At 39.3% G+C, this 25,126-nt stretch overlaps 1 protein-coding gene across 1 annotated transcript in view; it reads right to left on the bottom strand.

Moving 5' to 3' along the window:
* REV3L (REV3 like, DNA directed polymerase zeta catalytic subunit) overlaps positions 1–25,126 on the bottom strand; it is a 96,029-nt gene that overhangs the window by 9,624 nt on the left and 61,279 nt on the right. Inside the window, exons 17-29 of the mRNA XM_048492641.1 lie at positions 24,729–24,927; positions 21,857–21,968; positions 15,643–15,758; positions 13,571–13,689; positions 12,799–12,917; positions 8,959–9,100; positions 8,375–8,619; positions 7,483–7,591; positions 6,518–6,724; positions 3,483–3,592; positions 1,852–1,966; positions 1,101–1,238; positions 719–909 (exon numbers count right to left, since the gene is read on the bottom strand). Of these exons, the coding sequence (XP_048348598.1) occupies positions 719–909; positions 1,101–1,238; positions 1,852–1,966; positions 3,483–3,592; positions 6,518–6,724; positions 7,483–7,591; positions 8,375–8,619; positions 8,959–9,100; positions 12,799–12,917; positions 13,571–13,689; positions 15,643–15,758; positions 21,857–21,968; positions 24,729–24,927 (1,922 nt within the window). The remainder of the gene's footprint in view (positions 1–718; positions 910–1,100; positions 1,239–1,851; positions 1,967–3,482; positions 3,593–6,517; positions 6,725–7,482; positions 7,592–8,374; positions 8,620–8,958; positions 9,101–12,798; positions 12,918–13,570; positions 13,690–15,642; positions 15,759–21,856; positions 21,969–24,728; positions 24,928–25,126) is intronic.

Raw genomic sequence — 25,126 nt, 5'->3', positions numbered from 1 at the left:
GTCAGCTCTATCTATTTATGCACATACTCATAATTAAAACAGGGGATGGGAGGACTCAATTGGGCCAAGGCCAGTGGATGTGGGCAAGGGAGTTAAACACTGATGACTTCCTTTGTTGTAGCCTGGTGCTTTCAATATTTTCCCTAGTCCAACTCCTGAGCCAACGTAGACAAATAAAATACTGAAGATACCATATCACAGTGAAGAAGGGGATGGAGCAGCATTGACCTTCTTTCACCTGTACCTCCATTTTGTTAAATAGGGTTCAGATGTGAATGGGTGGGCATATATCTAAATACATATGGATATGAAAAGCATGTCTCATTTGTCCTTTTGGAATTGGTATGCAGTATGTCTGCAACAGAAAATACCACAATTTACATTGTGCTGCCAACCTATGATGACTAACAAAGACACAAATGGAAGGATCTTCCTGTTCGGTAGACCGTAAAAAGGTACAAGGTCTTTCTCACTGTTAAAGAGAACTGGCTAGTCCCCTACTCAGTCAGTAAGCCTCCAGATTTTGTTTTCCTATCTACCCCATTAGTAACAATTACTTATTTTGTGCTTATTATAACTAAAAGAGTTTGACATCCTTGAATGGATAAATCCTGCTTTAAGAGGCATTAAACTCATTCCTGAATTTACTATAGAACTCATATTATGAATATTATTTAATAGCATTCGAATCTTTCAGTGCTATTGTGTGCCTTATTACCTGGTGATTTCTAGGGCTGGAACACAGGCTCCAGGTCTGTAAGCAAAACTTCCTCTGTATTCCTTTGCAAAGATGAAGTCTTGCATGCTGGCTTTGCCTTCTAATAACTTCATGCATTGATTTTGTACAAACTGCTTGATTTGACTTATATCTCGTGTTTCAAACAATAGCTTGATAGAACGCTCAAGTATCTGAAAAACAAAGTGTTTGATAACCACTTTCTATATACAACTATTCAAAAATAACTACTTAAGGGTACAATTTCGCCCCTCTGCATCTTGCATTGTACATTTTTGCTCGGTGGAATAGGTTTCCATGTTTAGAGCTGCTACTGCAATCAATCAAGAATGATTTAAACAACAAAAAGTCTATGTTACTTTACCTTGGAAACAGCAGGGCAAGAATCTCTTCTAACAGTTTCTATGCCTTTGGCATCAAATACTGGGTCCTTCTGGTCCAGTGTTTCATACATGTAACCAACGTACCTCTTCTTGGTTTGTAGAATACATGGCAAATAAACCTGCAGGGTTACAACACCCTTGGCTTAGGCTAGGTATTATGAAGTGCAGGAAAACTAAATGATTGAATGTTCTCCTGTTCTCACATTTCAGAAAAGACTTTAAAAAATTAAAATAAGATATGCTAAACATTTCTTAGCTTTCAGCAGCACTTTTGATTTAAGACATTTAGGCCCTAAGCACAAAAGCCAGGTGATAAGCTTCTTTCTGTATGCTTGGTTGGATCGCTGACTGCTCACATCTATATACTGCATATGCATATACACTTTCTTCAGTAATTTTCTTAAATAAACGATGGACATTTCTGAAGCTATGCTCTTTTTCATAAGAGCTGACAGTGAGAGATACCTGCTTTCAAGAATATACCCATTTTTACATCTGACATGAAGTATTAATATATGAAATCTTCATATCTTAAAAAGACAACGCTTTTTACATATATTGCAAAATATGTCTATTATGTTCTCTCTGGAAACACAAAGTTAAAATGCTTTAATCAAACAACACTGTAATAATTAACACATTACAAATAAAGCATGATTTCTATAAATTCCTAAGAAAATAGATTACAAATACTTGCTCAGCCTTTTTGTGTAAAAACACAAATTCTCCTACCTTCTCAAACTTCAGTTTTACTGGCTTGGGGTTGGCAGCTGTTACAGCCTCGGCAATTTCTTGGCCAATCTTAAAAGACTGTTCCTTAGTAGCGCCTTTCAGAAGTACAAACATGCTGAAATAAAAGGCTGAACATTAGAAATCTATTTCAAAAATTTCCCAGTTACTGAAGTTACATATAGTATTTTTCTCTTATTAGGACTAAACCCAGAAACATGACCACAACTAAACCAAAACGGATATTTGACGAGTTGCCACATAAAATCATGGCAACTGGTATTTGTACCTTTTGCATGAGTGGAAGATTTGGATACAACCATGCAAAGTTTTGTGCAAGTGCAACTGCTGATGACTGAGAGTTCTTTAAGTGCCAATCCATGCTGATGTTGAAGCCCTCTTACAGCACAGTCTGGTACTATATTGGCAGCTCAAAGATCACAAGTGAAAGTGACTGTTTTCTTTAAGTGGCCATCCAGGTGGAACCACATGAATGAGAGAGACTTGTACATTCTGCTCAAATGGCAGAAAGTTCCTGAGAGTCACCCCTTCATCTGTAAAAACCAAGACTATATAACTGATAATTATAAGATGTCAAAGAATAACTTTTCAAATGTTTAAAAGCCTCATCAATTTTTAACCTGATAAATTCAGTTGTTGTCAATTCAGGCCTTCTTCCCTCAAGCACTTCTGTTGCAGGAAAAGTGAATGTTTCCATCTTTCAAAATGCAATAATTGACTAATAATGTATTTTCTTCCAAGGTGAATCTGACCCTAAACACACCTCACTGCTCCCCTGGAACAAGAATCCCCACTCTGCAATTTCCCAGCCCCCAAACAGCAAGCCCCTGGCCAGGCCCAAACCTCCTCATTCCACACCTTGCCAACCCCAAGCCTCCCCTTTCCACACTCCCCCCAAACAACACCATTCCCCCCTCTAACCACCTTACACAGCCTCATTCAGCCCCACCACCTCCACCCACCCATTACCACTTAGCAGACTCTTGCGACCACACAATCATCACCAGGTGACTGGTTGGGAGAGGAGGGGTGGGTGAGGCACCAGTAAATCAGGCCCCCCACCTCTCTTCCCAAGACCTGTGGGCCTCAGGAAGTGAACTGGCTGGAGACGCAACCCTGATTCTGTGTGCTAAACTCAGCACACAGGATTGGGCCCCACAAACAGCTTGCCAACCTCCAGGTGGGGCCTGGAGATCTGAACTTACAACTGACCTCTACACCACTGAACCCACTTCCCCTGGAGAAGATGGCTGCTTTGGAGGGTGGACTGTATGGCTTGGTTGTTGTTGGGCAAAGCTAGATTTCTCCCTCTCATTTCCCCCCAAAAACATTACATTCACAGCTTGCCAACCTCCAAGTGGGGCCTGGAGATCTGAATTTGCAATTGATTTCCAGACCACAGAACCCACTGTCTAGAGTCCATTGTATTGTTCAGCACACTGAGGAAGGGAGGGGAGCAAAAAACTTGATCTTGAACTTCTTGCCCATCCAACTTCCCAGTCCTGGTAATTTCTACATTTCTAATGAAACCCTTGGGGTTAAAGAAACAGATACTGATTTGAACATACTGCCATTTAAGAAGCCTCCCAAATGAAAGTTTGTTTTTTAATTACCTGTCTGTGTCCCCATACACAACTCGTGCTCCCCATTTTTTGGTATCATTCACCAGTTTTATTGCTCGCTCTAATGTTTCTCTGGCTTTGTGCACAATACTGTCAGCAATCTGTAAATTAAAGATTGAAAATAATGTTTACAAGAATTATCTTTCTGGATCATGGACCTACTGTGAGAAAGGCAGGATAGAAATAACAGATAAGTGTATGATATTCAATCAATCCACAGAACTGTATGTATACGTCTCACTATTAGATCTATCAAAAGCAATGGAGTATGTTTATCCCAATGTTTATCAAAGGAGCTCATGGTCCTTCCCTCCTCCATTTTACCATTACAAACCTGTGAAGTAGGTTATGCCTAAATTGACTCAGTAAATTTCATGACTCAATATAGTTTTGAATCTGGTCCTAGTCCAACACTGTAACCCCTGCATATCACACTAGCTTTCCCTTCTATTTATTTTATTTAAAACATTTTAATGCTTCTATTCCACCTGAACACTGTCCACAAGGTGGCAAACATAAACATAATTTTAAATTTTGAGCAATTAAAAATGCATCTAAAATTATAAAGTCATTTGATTAAAAACACAGAAACAACACCAGAAGAAGGACCAGTATACCAGACAAATAAAATAAAAGGCTTTGCCTGCTGATGAATAATATCAAGAGAGAGAAAAACAAAGTCTACCTATGGCGCCACAACTAAGAGGGCCCTTTGTTGGGCTGCCACATGTCAAGCTTCAGATGGTAGGGGAAACTGAAGCAGGGCCTCTGGAGTGTACCATTAGGAGAGAAGGCAATCCTTAAGGTATATTAGGCCCAGGCTGTACAAAGCTTTAAAGATCAATACCAGCGCATTGCATTGAGCTGGAAGCAAACGGAAGCCAGTGAAAACAGAACAAGATGGGAGTGATATAGTCCCTATGCCCCATTCCAGTCATTCTGGCTGTAGAAATCTTACAGTCTTCAAGGGTAACCCCATATAAAACACACTGCATTAATCTAATCTAGACGTTGCCAGGGATGCTCTACAGTGGCAGGAGCTTTTCTGGCCAGGAAGAAGTGCAGCTGCCTTACCTCCTGAGGTCAGTGAAAAGGTCCCCTGGCCATTATTGCCATCTGTTTAACCAACAGAATGCCTGGGTCCAGAAGCGCCCCAAGCTAAGAAATTGCTATTTTAAGGGGAGGTGCAACCCCACCCAGATCAGGCAATAATCCATTTCCTGGGTCAGACCCTCCCCCATCAGTAGCACATCCATTTTGTCAGGATTAAGTTTCAGTCTGTTAACCTTCATCCATTTCAAAACTGCACCCAGACAGCCGTTTAAAATTTCCACAGCCTCCCTGGGACCTTCTGGTAACATGAGACAGAGCTGAGAATCATTTTGCCAGGATGGCAGCCATGGGGGTTGGGCTGCCAGGGGATCTGCGGTTTTCAGCTATGCAATGCTTTTGATGCCTGTCTTTTCTATAGCTGTCTTATCAGCCAACTGTAACCTTGACGGTCTGAAGAACAGCTTCAGAGAAAGTTTCAATGAACGTTTCACACATAGGGGGAGCAGGGCATTCTATATTACTAATGATCTGAGAGCTTGAGCTTCAGAACAGGCTTTTGTTTCTTTCCTGGAACTTGCAATAAAGGTTTGAACCTTCCTAAGTTTGACTGGTTCATTGTCAATGCAGGGGAGTCCTGACACATTTGCATATAGGTGACAACTCAGCCCAAATTTCTGGATGGCCTCTCCATGCAATTTTATAGAGCCAGCGTGGGGTAGTGGTTAAGAGCAGGTAGATTCTAGTCTGGAGAACTGGGTTTGACTCTCCACTCCTCCACCTGAGTGGCAGAGGCTTTTCTGGTGAACCACATATGTCTCCGCACTCCTACATTCCTGCTGGCTGACCTTGGGCTAGTCGCAGTTCTTCGGAACTCTCTCAGCCCCACCTACCTCACAAGGTGTCTGTTGTGGGGAAAGGAAGGGAAAGGAGATTGTAAGCCACTTTGAATCTCCTTACAGGAGGGGAAGGTGGGATATAAATCTAAACTCTTCTTCTTCTTTACATGAGTGTTAAAAAAGCACGCAGGATGAAATGGATTTTTAGGGAAATCAGTAGGCAAAAGGTGAAGGGACAGAGCAGCAGTCTCTGAGCAGTGCAGTCTGAAACAAACCTTCAAGGCAGAACCAAAACGACCCCTGTAGAGAACGCCTTGGCAACACTGGCACTGTAGAGCATCTCTTGGCAACATCTAGGTTAGATTAATGCAGTGTGTTTTATATGGGGCTACCCTTGAAGACTGTAAGATTACTACAGCCAGAGTGACTGGAATGGGTCATAGGGACCATATCAAGGCAAGAACAGTGCCCCCAGTCTCAAAAAGTAATCCAGAAGGATTTCATGATGGATGGTATTGAAACCCACTGAGAGATCCAGGAGAATTAACAGATTGCACACCCCTCTCCTTCTCCTAGAGCAAGTCATCCACCTGGTGATCAAGGCCACTTCAGTTTCATAACCACGCCTGAAACCAGACTGGAATGGTTCTAACAATTTGCCTTATTTAGTAATCTCTAAAGATGGCCACAAATTGCAGGCACTCCCACAACCACAACCATTCCTCCCCACATAAACTAATTCTGACACTCAGAATAAGTTCAAAGGAAGGAAGGAAGGAGGGAGGGAGGAAGGAATACTTAAATTAAATGAATGGAAATAATTGTAAAGAAAGTATTTTCAACCAATTAACATATAGGAGGAGTATTAAGGAAAATGGGATGAATATAAAGGAAAATGATAAACTTTGATAAAGAAATCACACAACAAAAGCAGCACCTGTTAGGAAGAATATTCATTAAAATATGATACTGAAACAGAACAAGTGAAACAAACATCAATCTTTAACTAAAATGTCCTCATCAGAACACTATGAAAGGGATTGTTATTCCTGGTTAACATGTCTGAAAATTAGCAATTGTCTAATATTTAAATTGCGTTCTTTCTTTTCCCTAAATATTAGCAGTTGAATCACTCACCTCTATGCATGGCATCCTACCAGAAAAATTGGCAGAAGTATAACCATAGGTGACATTAGCTATAAGTTTAAGACCAAGCTGCCGTGCCTCAAGCATTCGAGTGATGGCTTTGTCATGCTTGTAAGTTTTCATTGACTGCTTCACCATTATTCGAGTCTTCAGAATTTCTTCTAGCATTCTTGGCAATATACCCTTTCTTACAGAAGGCTGTCACCAAAACAAGGACAAAAACCGTAGATATCACTCAAAATTGTTCTAGAGAGCGTCTCAAATGTTACCTTTCTTCAATTCCATGTGCTGTAGCTGCTTGTTGGCATCAACACACATGCTCCTGTGTCTTCCCTCGTTCCAACTGGCTGCTAAGATTGGGACCCCTGAGAACATGAGCAATTTTTCCTGTTCTTGCTGTCGCACGGCTTCATAATTGTATCATGTAAATTTAACTATGATGCAGCATCACACAACCAATTCACAGTAAAGGCAACAAATATTATCTTCACTCACAATAGGGGTCAGGCAAGAGAGATGCCATGCGTGTACCATGTGCGACTGCTGTAAACTGGGCTGTAAAGTGAGGGGGCTGTTCCAGTTCAGCCTTAAATTAAATATCACAACCACATGTTGCAAGGTTAAAAGTAGTCTGAAAGCTTCAAGTGGTCGGGGATGTGGCCGCTCAACTGTTGCAAGGATCTGGCTGCATTATATTAATATCAGTTCTACTAGTTAACAGATTATTTCCACGTATAATTTAAAGAGCCACTTTAATAAAAAGATATAGCCTACATCTAAGATATTTCACAGGAGCACCTTTCAATGCTACCTTCAATTTATTATCAGTAGTGTTTTAAAGTTTTTGAATTGTAATAAATATGAATGTAATGAGAACAAATAGGGAAAAGCAACAAACCACAGTGAATATCATACCGTTGTCAATGCAACATAACAATTCTAAATAAAATGGCTACCTTGACAAAAGCAATTCCACTAGGTGATACTGTGATATCTTGCTGAAGCTGATACAGTAATTCTGGAGTTATTCTCAGAGATGTGCAGCCAAATTTAAATTCCTCGTAACTACAAAATAAGAGAAAAAGGAATAAATGCAGAGTAGAATACAAACCAATGACTGATGCTATTCTACAGTAACATAGATCATACTGCTCTTCATTCCATATATTGTTCAGGGAAACTATGGCTCTGTTTTTACACTCCCACCCCCAATTTTTACTTTCTCTGCATCACTCCCTCAGCCCAGCTGCACTGCTTAACAGAACACATAGAGGATCCTGAAGCCACCCTGGAGTCTCATTCTCCTTTCCACTGCCCCCTATAAAACTGAAACACTTATTTGGCAAACCACAGACAGATGTTTTGTTCAAATCACAATTTTTTTTGTTTAAATCACAAATTTGTTCTCTGCCTTCTAAACTCAAACGTAAGCTGTAGAATCCTGGTTTGGGAAACAGAATAAACCAATTTGAAGTTCAGACAAAATGACGAACTATGACTTCTGTAGAACAACCTAGCTTCCCTGCCATACATTTGGTAAGGGAGGAAAGGGTTAATACCTGGTGAGTTCAAAAATCCCCCAGGTTCATTCCCATAACAACCTGTTTGTCCTAACAAGTGAATCCTGTCATTCTTTCTCATACTCCAGATCCAATCTCAGAGACCTCATTGTGGGGCTGTCCATGCTGTCTATCATTTCTCTTTCTGGCTTGCCTGTCTCACCTCTCTTTTTTCTCCATTTATTAGTTCTGTCAGAGTTTTGTTTGTCCTGTCAGATCTATTCTCCTCCACATAGATAGATTATGGCTTCTGCAACTTTGTGTCAAGGTTTAAATTATTAATACTTACTTTCCCAAGTTTTCAACATGCCCCAAGCACGTGGAATAACAGTAGTTGTATGCTATTACAATAGATGGATACAAAGACTGGAAGTCTAGCACGAGGACAGCATTACTGTAGAAACGAGACTCTGGCTCCATTATTAGAGGAATACATTGTGGGGCTTTCATTTGAGCCCGTTGCTGGATACTAGGAGTCACTGCTATATAATTCATTGGTTTAACAATGCGTAACATCATTGACTCCACCCGATACTACAAAAGAAAACAAAAATATGTAAGAACTACTGGCCAAAGCTAAATGTTACTTGTATTTTTCAGATATTGTACTGAAAGTCCTATATATGTAATAATTGTTATTCAATCAGTAGTTCAGCCGTTTTCTAATATGAAAGACAGCTAGAAAGAGCAGTTGCCTGTTATAGCGCTGTTCCTTCAAATGTGGATCTTGACTATAGCCCAAAAGAAAGGGCACAAACCCGACAGGTTAGACACTTTTAAACAGGTTAGACTCAAATTTACCAAACCTCCTCTTAAAGCAAAAAGAATCACTTAAGATAAGTTGACTATTCAAAAGATAAAAGTAGAATTTACCTGTGATCCTCTTGTTAACACATGCAAGAACTGAATGCCAAACAACCTTGCCATTTCACTTGTTCTGCCAATCAAATCCAGATGATCTATCAGTTGGAGATTACCACGAGTACGGCTAATGTAATAATCAACCATTTTCCACCTTTAAATGTGAAGGGGAAAAAACTTTCAGTGTCTGAAATCAAGAGTCTCAACCAAAATAAACGTTTCATGTTTGTTTCTCTACAAATTTCATTTTCATTTCACCTACTGGACTTGTACCCCGCTCTCCCCCGCAGGACTCAGAGCGGTTAACAACCAACAAAACAGAATAACAGACCAATTAATATAAACAGCAAACAGCAAATATGAACAATAAATAAATATGAACAGCAACAACCCCAAAAGTCCCAGTTATCAATCATCAAACATAAAAAAAAATTCTTTTCAAAAAGGACTGAATTGTGGCACACAACTGATGTCAGTTCTACTAGTATTTTAAGAAAGACTTCTAGCTTAAGTGGTAACAATTTCAGATACTGTCATTTCAGTAGCAAAAGTCTGTGAGGTCAACATGCATTTTCTGCCTGGATTCTAGTTCTAGTCTTTCTTGAGGTGGCAGGTTGTTGTATTGTTCCCAATTTTCTTGACCACTTTTGAAATAAGGAATATGCTGCCACAACAAGCAGGACTTTGGACCTGCTGAAGAATATCTCAATATTTCCATTGAGCTAGAGATACAAATGTTAATTGCAGGGGTTTTGAAGTAATGAACCATAAGGTCAAGGTTGTTTTTGTTGAGTGACACTGAGCAGGTGGCCTCTATCCCCTCAACCTGGATCATTAGAGTTCTCTTCTGAATAGTATTTGCTCTCTCAGCTTAAGAGGGTGGCCAAATAAATAATTATATATACTGATTTTTCTGGTATCATGAATGCATGGCGATAGAAGTGGGTGTGGTCCTCATATTTTTAACTAGGGGTCCTTGAAGGGTAGAGACTTTTGATTCCAAATTATCTTGATTAAAGACCCCAGTCTAGATTCCATTTTGGAGACTGAATAGCCTCGTGTACCACTGAATACAGTTACTCCAAATGTTGTATGAAGTGGGCTCTTGGAAAGGATTCTTCCAGTCCATCAGGAAAAACAGGGGTGGGATTCAAAAATTTTAGTAACAGGTTCTGATGGTGGTGGGATTCAAACAGTGGCATAGCGCCAATGGGACTGGGCGGGGCACGACGGGGGCATGGCCAGGCATTCCGGGGATGGGGCATTCCTGGGCAGGGGTGTGGCAAGGACACAGGGTGCGTGCCCCCCAGGGGCAGTTCCCCTTCGCCCCGCCTCTAAATTCAAAAAATGACTGTTTAAAGTATTAAAAAAGCAATATACCGAAAGGTAGTGTATTATTTCTTTTTCATATAGTTATACTGATTGATTTTAAATAATAACATAAGAAGAGAAACCAAAAACTGTTTACAATTGTTAACATATTACAAACATATCTAATTGTCTATTTCTATCAAGCCCCCAACTAAAACATCCTATACTGCCTCCCTCCTTCCCATATTTTCCTCCCTCCCTACTTTCTACTTTCCCTTCAGATTCCTATAACTACTTTATCTATTCCACTTGAAAGAAAACTAACAGAGGGAGAAATCCAAAATCCTTAATCTAAAAGAGTAGTTTAAACTCCTCTCTTTCCAATATAAATTTCAAGGGAAAAAAAGAAAATGAAAAATATTTACCTATAATACTTTCCCAACCTTTATACCAATGAACAAAAAAATAAAAATTACTCTATATTGTATTATTTCATACAGTTCATACACACGTGGGGGGGTGCCATGGGGGACACAGGGGGCCCTGGGGGCGATTTTGCATCCCCCACTTGACAAGATTTGTTGTACCCAGGGACAGAGATTACCCCCTTGTCCCTAGTGGAGTTAATCATTAATAACCGGTTCTCCGAACTGAGAAAATTTTAGTAACCGATTCTACCGAATTGGTGCAAATAGGATGCATCCCACCTCTGAGGAAAAACCAACTGAAACAGTCTAATGATGGAGAATTCTACAACATTCTGTGGTGCAGTCTCTGGAGATTTTATCAACTGATATCTTGGATGATAATGTCCACTCTTGAAAGAACTGACTGTCTCCCCTCTTCTTGGATGTGTTGAGAAGAAACTGGTCCCACATCATTGCATTTGTTCTGAGGGTAATGGCATTGCTGACAGAAGATGTGTCTTGGATCATCTTGTCCACTTTAGGCTAATAGTATCTTTGATACAGTTTGAAATGAGAAGGGTGATTTGGTTGGGAACTAAATCTGTGAAGGCTCAGTATTTCAGATGTTATCCAGAAAGGATACAACTAGAATCTGGAATAGCCAAATGCAGAGACCTTTTCTTTGTGCTTGGTCTACGAAGGACTTATGTTATTTACTACATTTATATCCCACTTCTCCAGTTATCTGCTTATGCCCGGGTCACAGGACAGAGCTACAGTGTACATACACCTTATACACAGGGAACATGCTTTGCATATTCTGTGAAAAGAGGTACAGCTTGTGAATGGATAAGTTTACCACTCCTAAGAGTTAATCTTTAATCAAGCCAATTCCATCCATTCACTCTGTAACAACTGTTCAAAAGCAATACTTGAAAAGCATGTCTATTTCCTGGGCTGCTAATGTATCTCCGATGTAGAACAGCTGCATAGGTAGTCTTGGTGTGATTTTTGTTGTTGTCAAGTCTCAGATGACATACAGCCACCCCGGTAGGGTTTTCAAGGCAGAGATGGTTTGCCACATCACAATCCTCTTTGAAATCTCCCCTCCAAATACTAGCCAGGGCCAACCCTGCTTTAGCTTCTGAGATCTCGGGAGATCAGGCTAGACTGGGATTGTCTACGGCATTTTTTTCGGGGCGGGGGTGGGTGGGGAGAAATACCCAGGGCTTAAAAACCAATATCCCATTCAGCTTTCCAGGGAGAAAAGCTTCGTGCAGTGCTGCTTGCACAATATCTTGTGCAACCCTTAGTACTTCTCTCCCTATATATTACAGAGGCTAGAAATTGGTTGGACAAGACCTTGTGTAAGCAGAAATGCATGTGGGAAAGAAGTATGGCTGACCTAGTGCAAGTGGCTACCATGACAATTTTTCTTGCGTTTCCACTTGCACAAGATTTTTAACTGCCACTGGGAATTCTCCACTAGGTCTAACTCATAATCTGCTTTCTAATAGCCTGAGAGCAATTGCAGTTTCATGGATTAGGAAGAACCAGAATAAGGAGAGCACATGCTTAGTCCTTGAAGGTTCACGCCAAAACAGATCTATTAGTCTTGTGACACCTGAAGGACTCCTACTGGTTTTTGGAGGACATTGCAGGAACAACTGTTGCTCGCCCCCTCCCCGCCACCTTTCCTCAGAGAACAGCAGTGAGGGGGTTGGGTAGTTAGGACAAGCAGAACAGCATGGAAAAGAACAAGCAGGCAGCCAAGCAGAGTGGGAGGAGGAGGTGGGTAAGCAAGACTGCACCATCTACATGAGTTTCTCAAAGGTGCTGGGGCAGGAAGCAGGAGCCTGAGGGCAGCAAGGTGAACAAGTGAAGTAAGGATAGGATCCCCACCTAACAAATAAACAACTGAGTTCCTCCCTTGTTTATAATGTCTCAAGTGACTGGCCTGAGAAATTCAGTATGAAGATTGATTATGTATCTGGAACTTACAGAATACCTTACTCTTACTTTTGGGACCACTTTTTGTTTTAAAATCTTGCTTATTAAATTGTTGTTCCTGTTAATACACAGACTGGATGTTAAAGCAGAAACATACTTTAAAATACTTATAACTTCTAATTACCTATAGATGTCTGACTTGTTGTCAAACCAATCAGACAGAATGCGAGTGGTAAACAGTGGAAAGCGTTGGTGAAGTACATGAAAGCCCACATTTTCAAAGGTATAATTAGTTAGAGTCACCTGGAATGAGAGCAGACGTGATTAATTGTGTAATAAGACCTTGCCATAAGTATAAGATTTTGACATCTTTTTAGTAAGACAAAAAGAACAGCTGCATAGAATTGTAGGTCACAGTCCCCACTGCAGATGAGCTGCTTTGCATATGATGTGGGGCTCTGGTCTATTGTCATAAACGGGTTTACATTTTTAATGGTACAATCCTATACATAATTACTGCGGCCTAAGCCCACTGAAATCAGCTGACTCAAACTGAAGTAACTCTAACAAGATAGCTCTGTAAGGTACCACCACTACAACAGAAATGTGTAAATAATTAATTTTTGCTAATGAAAACTGAAGTTATGGCAGCAGATTGCACGTACTAGTTTTGGTAAGGAAACAGAGAAAAGTTGGTTGAATGAAATACGATAAAGAATAGAAAAACACACTTTTAAAAATGAAAGACTATGATTTTTCAAAACACTTAAGAAGAATTAACATTTCCTATAGTGACAGAATCTGACTAAAGAAAGGTGATAGAAAACTTTTTCTTTTATTACTGAAAGTATGATAAGAAAGATCTAAGATTTTTGTCAGAATATGGTAAGTGAAACTAGTATACTATTAGAAATCAATTTCAACACTATCTTCAATATAATTTTGCCAGACTGTACCTCATTTCTCATAATTCTCCAGATATTTAAGATAACCCGTCCAACCACGTTTATTTCACTCATTGTTTCATACCCATATTCATCTTGCTCTGCAGTAAATCTATTTTCTTTTTTGTCATCTAAAACATTAAAAGAATATTTTAATAACTCAATCAGCATTACTGCAAAACTGAAAATAAGATTAATTAAAAAAAACACAGTCATGCCAGGATATGGCCTGAAGGTACATAATCCAGCAACTGTGCTGAAGCTAAGCAAGTCTGGTCACCCAAAGTGTTTTGGACAAAAGAGGGCTTTGCAGGTAGCCAGGGGATTTTTATTTTTTTCTGCTTCCCCCAATCACTGAGAGCTGTCTGGAGGCGGTATGGCAACAGCGCCATCCCCGGCCACCTCTGGCTTTAGATGAGGCTGTCTGTGTCATTGAGCCAGAGCACTCAGCTGTATACAGCAAGAGAGGAAGGACGGGAAGTCTGACTCTCAAGTATTACACATGACCCAGTTTAAAAAATAGTATATTTTCTTTAATTAATGAAATAGGGGACAGAGCTCCTTATTCGTACCAGGTCCACAGAAATTATATTTCATCCCCTGCTAACTCTATGCTGTAATCACATTTGCAGACTTTTCCATTCTTGTCTATGCATGCCAAAAAGTCACTGCTTAACTTACCTGGGAACAAACATGTTACTATAATATCAGATAAATTCAAGTTATTTGAATTTTTGTACTCTTTGCTCATACAACATTCATTAGTACATAAATGTTTCAAAGCTTCAGAATACTTCTAAGTTTAAATTTTCTTTAAACAGTGATTATGAGTACTTCCTTATCTCATAATGCATTATGGATACATTTTTCAATCAGGATTCTTTAAATTTCCAAGTTTCTGGATTTAGATCTAAAATGTTTTAGATCTCTGAAGATTAACAAGCTGATGAGTTATGGATCAGCTTTAAAACTAACAAAACTAAATAGATTAAAACACAGAGCCTTAATGTGAACAATGAACAGGTAGCCTCGTTTGTCCACATACACATTAAAAAACACGAAGGATTTTTATTAAAGGCTCAATGAGCTGGAGAGGAAATCTGGACTACTGGATACACTATGTACCACTGGATAAAGTAAAAACAAACGTGAACATTAGTTTCAGAATAATCAATGAAAGCAAAGTAAATTAATATCAACAGGTATGAATGAACTTTTCAGGACATGTTGTTGATCACCACAGAAAGCCACAAATAATGAGTAAGGAATGAAGACAAACTCATATAGGGATGATGTAAGGCTACATTTTTGGTTTCCTCCAAATAGTAGCATACTGATAACAGATCTTTATTGAATTGCTCTGTCATCTTGACAGCTGCTGTTGCTCCAGCAGCATACAGGTATCATGGTGCTCCTAGGATACCTCTCCTCTGTTAGAGATGATTTACCAACCAGGAATGAACTTCAAAGATTGCAGCCATTTTCCAGGGGAACTTTAAAAGGCAGCGGAATACAACAGTAAAGTATGTATGTATAAGATTTATTTCAGTGTTGGGGGATGCACTTAAAGTGACTGGACAGACAGGGGAAAGGGAAGGAACAGAAATACTTGATTTCCATTACACTCTCCCTGAGGTTCATGTATTGTGGCTAGGCTCTATAAGGACAAGTTTTCCTTAACCATTGAAGCAATGTCCATTGCAACCAGTGCTCCATTTGTTCCTTTGTGTTAGCAGCTGTTAATCCCTCTGTTTGAATGGGTGTGAAACAGCAACAGGGGCAGAAGCTAGCCATGGAGTGCATCCCCCAACACTCCATGGCTAGCTTCTGCCCCTGTTGCTGTTTCACACCTATTCAAACAGAGAAATTAACAGCTGCTAACACAAAGGAACAAATGGTAAAGATCCCTGATCAGTCTTGATCAAACTGATGAACAGAAGCAGTGTACATGGCTGTCTGAAAAGCATCCATTTTGAAAAAGGAGTTGAGTGGAGCAGGAATCAGGATATTATGTTTCCATATAACTTTACGTAGTTATACTTTCTCACAATTGTTAAGAAGGACAGAGCACTGAAGACACACACCTGGAACACGAGAGATCATCTGGCATAAATCAACACCTAGAGCAGCAGCCCTCTGCAAGAGGTATCCCCAAGAATGCATTTGAACTTCATAGCCTAATAAAATATCCGGATCATACCTAAAAACAGAAAAGATATTTTGTTCATAGAATGAAGTGCTCTAATCTATATATTTTAGTGAGTTTGAATTCTGCACATCAAGATAAATTTCAACTGCTGGTTTCAACCCCAGAAGAATTAATCACACAAACTGATCTAGATAATGCAATAGGTACTTAGCAACCAAACAGCTCAGAGTTGGAGCATATGAAAAATATGACAAGGGAGGTGGACACAATGAGTTCAGCCATCCAATAGCACAAGTGAAACTTCCTTCAACTTCCACATACATGGAAACATCCATACACGTTTGAGTGTGACATTCGCATCTGTGCATACAACATAGATATCTATGTATCTGTGTCCAACTCCCCCCATAACTCACTTTACTGGCACAAATGCTTGCAAATTTTTAAATATACAAGCATTTGACTATAGATAGCAAATCAATCAAAGGGTCATGATGGAAGGCTTGGAGAAGACTAGTCTTTCCCCAGTGCTTTGCTTCAGAAGCAAAGAAGGAACATTCCTCATTGCTGATCGTGTATTAGGGACTAGGATCAGAAGACGCATGCACCTTAGATCACAAATATAAGGAATGTTTCAGAAAAAGAGAAAACGATTCAGAAAAAAACTTTATGGTAAGATTCATTTATTTCATAATGGATTCAATAAACAAATACACACACAAAATATGCCAAAGTATTTCTATGCTTGTCCAATATTTTCTTCTTGACATTCTAGGAAACTGACTGGTATGCAGGTCACTGCTTCTAGGTGCAGGAAAAAGTTTTGTCCTGGTGGGACAGATTTAAAGTGTCCCCTATAAAAACTGAGTAACTCTTACAGATATAATTAATACAAGTTTCCTTAAATTTCCTTACCTTCCATAAATATTGTGAAAAATGTTCATTACCAAGCCCTCAAATATGTATATATCATTTTAAGCATGCATTCATCATTTTGTCATGTCTTCAACCAATCAGGCAAAGCAGGACACAAATATGGGTATATAATTTTAAAAGATATAATGTACATTCAACATTCTGCTGATTTCAAGCAAGCAGAAAATCCAAAATCATTATTATTCACACTTTACAGATAGACCATTGATGGGATGAGAACAAGTGTTTTCTTCAGTATTCCTTGGTCTTGTTCATAGGCAACACTGGCTCAAACACAACCACCTGGTTAACGTACAAGTTTGTTACCTGGGCTCATTTATATTAAGAAGATTTTAAACATTATTTTGTTTATTTAGAAAACTTCTGCGCCAGCCTTGATTTCACCAAAATAGCAGCCCGGTGACTTTGCTGAATTTTCTAAGCGGAAGGCATCCTTTGTACAGAAAAATATGCATTCATGCAAGTCCACACTAGCAGTTTGATGTGCAACACAGACACAGAGTTATCATTTCATTGAGAATAAGTTCTAAATCATATACATGAATAGGAAAAGAACATATATAATTTCATCATGCAACAGAAGGCAGCATTTCTGCTGTGTATTCTGCAACGAAAACATAATGCATATCAACTTTTAGTTTGAATCAAGTTTGATTTTAAAATAGTAGCTTGAAAATATAAAATATCTATGTTAGGACTTACTTACAAGTATTAGGTTTTCATACAGTAAAAGACCCAGTGGACCAGTATAACCAAAGCAGGCAAAAAGCCAACCACCCAACCTTGCAAGTTTTCATGAGAGAAAGGGGAGCAAGATTATCTCTTGCAAGGAAGTAGGCAGTGCCTCCCAGTCTAGCCCTTGCCAATTCTTTCAAGTGAAACTGACTCTCTTGCTGGATGATTTGGACCACTGGAGGTGAACAAGGAGAGAGACCACTCTGAGTCACATCTCATTCAGATAGATTGTGCACACAAAGCAAGGGGATGTCCCAGGTTATCAGAATTGAAATTTTGGTCCAAATTACTTCTGGAAAATGTGCTAACAGACATACCAAGCCATACTCAAGAAAGTTATCATCAGTAATATCCATAGGAATATCTAAAAATGTCCATCAGTAATTTATGCCATTGGTTAACCCACTGATTAGATATCCAGTTATTGAACTATGTTCCTGCATTTTATTGCTGAGATATTTTAGGTGGCAAACAAATTATCAATCTGCATCAGACACATTGTTTATAGGACAATCCCCCTCACCCCAAGCCCTGTATTCCTTTGTCTTTGAAATGGAATATCATTCAGGAACTTCACTGGTCTTAAAAACAATCACAATTGCCTCTGTCCAAAGCGCTGGTACTTCACCTGTTTTGTTAATGGAAGTAAATACAGCTGCGAGGACAGGGGCCCACCAGTCCATAAAGGTAATAAACAATTTGTGTGGGAGGGAATCAGGGCCTGGAGATTTATTGCTTTTGAGTTAGCTATAAGCTCCTTAACCTCTTGGTCAGTAACTGGGGCCATTCAGGATACTTTCCAATTTGAGGGGGGCTGTAAAGATTTGGAGCATGGGGGTGTTGTTAAAAGTTCAGAGAAGTATTGGAACCAGGTGTGGTTATGAATAAGTGCAGGGCTCATGCGGAATGGACGGAAATTGCTGGATGTTAAACTCCAAAATTTTGTGGAGTCATTTTGGGAGATTACTAAGAAGAGAGCCTCCCAATGCATCTTGATAGCCTTTGCCCTATTTTCTTTAATTTGGACCTGCAGCTGTTCTCAAACAGAGAAGTATTCCTGTAATAGGTCATTACAGCCTGTTTTCCTAAGCCTGGCATATGTACTACGAAGGGTCCGTTTAAGTTGATGTCAAATTACATCACAAAGGTTATTTAAATATGGAAGATGACCTAACTACATGATTTGCTGGAAATTCTATGTAAGTTTATTTATTAAACTTGTAAACCGCCCTCCCCTGAAGGGCTCAGGGTGATGAAAAACTGAATAAAACAATAAAATCCTTAAAAAAATGCATACAATAATAAAACCAGAATAAAACCATACTCAGGATAAGATACCATAAAATGGGAGCAATACTGTAACAGATGGCAACATTAAAAAAAACCCTACCTTCCTTTGGGCCCACGAGAGGCCTGGATGGAATGGGGCTTACAACAATCACAGGGCATCACTATTTGCCTCATTGTGAAGCTGTACTACAAACAATACTCTTCTGGATCCATTTCTGGTCTACAGAACTCCCAGAGGTGAAGTACATAATTGCCTTTACCCAGGGTTTTCTTCAGTCAGTAGTCTCACAAATAAAATGTAGGTAATAAATCTGTGATAAAGACAGGCACCAAGAGACATTCTGGATTTTGCATGGTGTCATCTTTGTGAAGGCCAAATAACCTCCTAATTGAATCTTGAAAAACTTTACTTGGAAGAAAATTCCACCAATTATAGAGAAAATGATGGTACAGAATATGGCCTAACATAGCCCTTTTAGTCACTAACATGAAAACGTTAACTAAGCTGCTCTTCATAAGAATTCTTCGCTCTATTCATTGATCAGTAGCAGCAGAAACTATCAGTTTTCAAAAGAAGAAGAGTTTGGATTTATACCCACTTTTCTTTCCTGTAAAGAGTCTCAAAGCAGCTTACAAACTCCCTCCCTTCCTCTCCCCATAACAGATACCTCATGAGGTAGGTGGGGCTGATAGAGGTCCATGAATAGCCCAATGTCACCCAGCAGACTTCATTTGTAGGAGCAGAGAAACAAATCCAGCTTACCAGATAAGAGTCTGCCGCTCATGTGGAGAAGTAGGGAATCAAACCTGGTTACTCAGATTAGAGGCCACTGCTCTTAACCACAATACTACATTGGTTACTTAGAATTTTAAATCTTAAATTTCTGAATACCACATTTTATTTCAGTTTTTAAAAATGGATATTGCTCTAAAATTATCGTTGTTTGTGAAAATTAACTGAGAATGAAAAAAGATTAATTTCACTGTTAATCAGATGAGTGGACAAAACTGATGTTTCCTGCCAATTTCTGTAGAGGGGTTATAAACTTCCCAGTTCAGAGTTAAAAATGTCCTGATTATAATATTTATAGGAACAAATTGTACTCCAGTAATTGTACAGACATTACAAGCAGATGCCTAGCAACTCATCATATATCAAACCAGTTGTTGATTACTTTCTTCAATAAAGAAATTTCTTCTTCAATAAAGAAATTGAAGAAATTTCTTCTTCAATGAAGAAATTTCTTTCTTCAATAAAGAGCCCTTCGGGGATGGGGCGGTATAAAAGCTTAATAAATAAATAAATAAATAAATAAATTTTACCATAAGAATATAAGAACTTCTAAAAAGCCCTGCTAGATCAGACCAAGGCTCATCTACTCCAGCAGTCTGTTCATATAGTGGACAACCAAGTGCCTCCAGGAATCCACAAACTAGATTACTGCAGCAGCGTTATTCTGCCTATGTTCCATAGCATCCAACATAATAGGCATGCTCCTCTGATACTGGAAAGAATGGATATACATCACAACTAGTATCCGTTTTGACTAACAGCCATGGATAGTCCTATCCTCCATGAACATGTTCACTTCCATCTTAAAAGCCTTCCAAGTTGGCAGCCATGACCACATTCTGGGCCAGGGAGTTTGACAATTTAACAATGCATCGTTTAAATAAATACTTCCTTTAGTCTGTTTTGAATTTTTCACCCTTCAGAAGATGACCCCACATTATAGTATTATAAGGGAGAAAAGTTTTTCCCTGTTCACTATCTCCTCACCATGCATAATTATAAAGACGTCTGTCCTGTCTCCCCATACCCATCTTTTTTCAAAGCTAAGCAGCTTTAAGCATTTTAACCGACAGTTGTTCAAGCAGCCCCCTGATCATGTTGATTGCTCTTTTCTGTACCTTCTCAAGCTCTGCAACATCCTTTCTTAGGTATGATGACCAGAGCTGCACACAGTATTCCATGTGTGGTCTCACCACTGATTTGTATAAGGACAGTATGACAGAAGCAATTTTATTCTCTATTCTTTGTCTAATCATGGCCAGAATGGAATATGCCTTTTTCACACCAACTCAGACTTGGTTGACATCATGTTTAAACTTGCTACTTTCCTCATCCAATGAAACCTTCAGCAGTCCAGTCTTCTGTGGTGATCTTCAGAAATAAAAAAAAATTGCAGCATGCTATTGTTCAGCATGTTTTATCTGTATTCAAATGATGCTTGCCCTTACCCTTCCCAAATGGTGGAGGATTTTACAAAAATAAAATAAAAGCAGCAGCTTGTTACTTCCTAGTTGTTTCCCAAGCCAGACGGAGCAGCGGATTCCCAAAAAAGAGAAAGATAAAATTAATGTCCTTACCTGTAATTTTGTCTTCTCTGAACAGGAATCCGCTGCTTCGTCAGGACCCACCCTGTGTAGGTTGCTCTCAGCAACTCTTTTGTATTCTGGCTTCCTGGGTTTTGTCAATGCCATTCTCATCAGAAGTTTTCTAGTTGGAGAGAGAAAGAATTGCAAATGTACTCCGCCTAGTACAAATTTTCCTTGAGAATGTATTCCAGCCAGATGTTTCAAAGTTTAGTTTTCTTGGTAAAATTAAGTACTTCGAAGTTTTGGCAGTTGACCAAGGAGAAAGATGCATCTGAAGTTCTCTGTACATGGCCACAGAGTTCTTAAAAACAGGTCAGAAACTTGGAAAAGGCAGACCAAGCAGTTCTCCATACCTGAGGAAGCATGAGTTTCCCATTGGGAGAAGACAAATATATGCAAGGATGATAGCATTAGATCTATGAATGTCTATTTGTCTGTATTACTGCAAGGAATTATTTTTGCTACATTCAGATAGAAACAGCTACCTACTTATTAGAGGTTTTTTCATTCCTACTATAGGAAGATCTAAACTTCAGAAGTCTTCTAGTTTTAAGATTGATATATATTCCAGACTTTGGTAAGGGATATTACAAGTTCAGTAAGACCGATGTGAAAGATCAGTTTGGAGGCTTATGTAAAACACCTTCAGAAGTTAAATATATTTGTTGTCAGCAAGAACATCAGATTTTTTCAAGAAATTTACACTTGGGGAAGGGAGAAAAAGAAGGGTTACAAGGAGTTAAAACATCTTACATTAACATTTCCAAGACTGAAAAAAATCCACAGATAGGAGAATACAGATGCACTACCTTTTAACAATATTCACTACTTCCTGGAAAAGTGCTCTCTCATCTGTAGCATAGGTGACTTCCAATCCTGAGATACCAGATCTTGTAAGCAAAGGTGCATGCTCTCTGTTACCTAAAAAGCAAATTAAGATGTATTTATTTGTAGGAGAAAAAGTCGATATTGAAGAAATAACCCTACGCTGAAACCCTATTTTGTCATCACACTGCCTTCTAATTATAACTCTCAAGGTGTGTAACTATTTATGAAAATCTGTTAGAAAACGTCGATAAGCTTTTGAAACTTGAAAGCATATTTCAGTTTCATGGACTGAAACTTTCAACCACTCAAATGTTCATGTAGTTTCACAAGCAGAAGTTGGGGAAAGCCAAGATAAGGAAACAGCTACCCTCAATTGAAAAAGTGGTCTTAATTTTTTTTGTATTTTCAATACTGTTCATATTTTGCAACATACATACATTCTTTCAACAGTCGTCAATTTCTAGTTCATGTGGCCCCCCAAAACAAGGGACAACCACAACAGTAAGGCCAATAAGTTTAAAGACTGCGAGCTAAACTATAACAGGCATCATTATGCAGTTAAATTTTGATTAACTTACTCAGCTAAAACATTATAACATTAAACAAAGGTACAAAACAGGCTGCACAAAGACTCTAGCAGCTGCTAATATAGCTCTGCCTAACCTATATCTCTGCTGCTGCCTTGGAGTCCAGCTACTACTGTCCCTGTGCAAATTCCATTCCAACCTGAGTGTTCACTTCCTGCCTCTTACATCGAGGCATTTAGGGACAAACTTTCTGATCAGGCTCCTCAACTGTTCTTGGCACTAGTAGGAAAAAAGACCAGCAACCTGTGCTAGAAGCTACTACTCAATGTTTTGCAGCATGAAGCTGCAGTGAGAAAGAATTTGTGTTTGAAGTGACTGCTCACATTATGCTGGGGAGCAGGGAGGAGCAGGAACATCAGAAACCTGCTGAAACTGCTCTGCACCCTGCTTCAGAACATCAGAAACCTGTTTTAAATTGAAACAAGGCTAAAATAATTACACCAAAGCTAAGGCCAGCATCTGTTTAGTTGGGTTGTTTATTTTGTTATGGCAAAATGAATAGCCACGTGCACTATCAAAATTTAGGTAGTCGCATGGTAGGAATGAAAAAGTGGATCTAACTTTGCTATCCAGTTATCCGTCTCCCACCACCACAAGACAAAAAGGCCCATATATTCTTTTAAAAAATGGCAAGAAAGTTTAGAAACAATATACAGAAGAATTCTGCAGCACTTAATATCACTCTGTCCTATATAATATGACTTTAGATACTAGTTGATTTATGTTCCCGCAGAAAGTCAGGGTAGTTTAGTTATTACCCTTAACCATCTATTACAGGAGGTTATTACCTTTAACTATCTATTACAGGAAACTGCTGCCTAAGTACATTACAATAAAAAAACAACTGCTCAGCTCCTTGACCATTTCTTATGCTTGTGCTGCACAATCCTATGGCACTAGAGACCCTTGAATAAGTAGACAACATCTAGGGCCAGAGAATGAACTCCAAAGGGGAGGACCAAGCTGAACAAGCTAAAGGAAAATACAGGATCTAAGCTTATATTTTTCTTAATGTGTAGAAAAAAAACTGGGCAAAAGATAAGAGTTTTGTCAACAAGGCTAAGCTTTTCATTTTGCCCAAACACTTACTGATACGTAATATAGTCGTTCAATGATAACTCATCTATCATTTTGACCAAAGATTACATCTAACATTTTAACTAGGCTAAACCAGTGGTACTCAACCTTTAACAGCTGGAGAGCCACTTCAACTATTAACCATTGCACAGCATAATATCATATATTAACACTGCAACTTTGCATCACATTGCTACTGCGATGTGTAACGGTGTTATGCCACCACATAACATCACATAGCGAAAATTAATGACCATAATCGTTTCCTAAACCACTATTTTAAAGTCCTACTGGCTGCTGGGAAAAAGAGGAAGACTTCCCCATTCTCCCTCTATTGCTGCTGGGTTTGAGGTGATTTCTATTCTTACCTGTGGGGGGATCCCAGCAGCTCCTTCGTTTTCCTCCTATGGGAGGAGGTACTTCAGCGACTCCCACACTGCCGGTCCTTTGGTCAGTGCTCCCCGCGCTGCCTGATAAGAGTGGAGCGCCGATCAGATGCCTACACTGCGAAAGCCGCCTGTAGGGCCTCAAGACCATCCGGCTCTAGAGCCACAGGTTGAGTATCACTGGTCTAAACAAAGCCAAAAAGGTACAATACAATAAGGGCCTTGTTTAGACCCTACAAAGATCAGAAAAAAAGCCCCAACCCTGACATTTAATATAATTAAGGTTCTGTATCAATGTACACCAATTATCATAGTTGCAATTCTTGAACAGACCAGCTGAAGACTAAGAGAGTATTCCAGAAAAGGGCTTTGAGGACTGAATCTAAAGACACACTTTCCAGGCTGCTGTGGGTTTCCCGGGCTGCGTGGCCACAGTCTCATCAGACCACAGATCAGACCATGGCCACGCAGCCTGGAAAACCTATTAGTCAGTTGATTCTGGCCATAAGGGTCTTCAACAACACACTTTCCTCTTTACAACTTCAAAACTTCTGCAGGAGCATGCCATCTACTGCCTAAACAAAGGTTTAATATTTAACTGAATCTTTAGGATTATAACCCTTGCAAAAGTTCATAGGAAGATGTAAGGTGGAAACCTCTACTATACCTCCTATGGAACTTTCATTCAACAAGAGGACATGAATTTAAACACTAGTAAAAATCCTTCAACTGCATTCTATCATATTTTATCACCTGGAAGTGATAAAATGAACACGTTGATGAGAGAGGAAAAAAAGAGGAACCTTGGCTTATGATTGTTTGTGCTCTGTCTTTATCAATCACTACAGCACCGGTAAATTCCATTTTATTAGTATTTGGTCTTGGTGTGTCAGATGAGATGCAGTAGAATAAAGCACAGATAGGATCAAACTCAGGATCTGCCTCCAAGTCTCTTCTTGTTCGAGCATGTAATTCTACACTGAGCAGCGTAAGATGCTGAACCTATGCAAAAAAAGAGAGAGAGAGAAAGAGTATACATGACACTCTTTTAATATCCCTTTGAAATAGTCAGTATTACAAATGAAAGCATTACAAACAGAGCAATTTATTTTACACACCATTTAATATAGACTGTAAGACAGGCAGCCCAATCCATTGCACTGATTGTTTTTCCCCTCCTCCGGTGCAAGGGGCACCCTGG

This window comes from Sphaerodactylus townsendi, linkage group LG01 (genome assembly GCF_021028975.2).
Source record: "Sphaerodactylus townsendi isolate TG3544 linkage group LG01, MPM_Stown_v2.3, whole genome shotgun sequence".
Taxonomy (NCBI): domain Eukaryota; kingdom Metazoa; phylum Chordata; class Lepidosauria; order Squamata; family Sphaerodactylidae; genus Sphaerodactylus; species Sphaerodactylus townsendi.
This window is presented reverse-complemented; position numbering and strand designations above follow the sequence as displayed.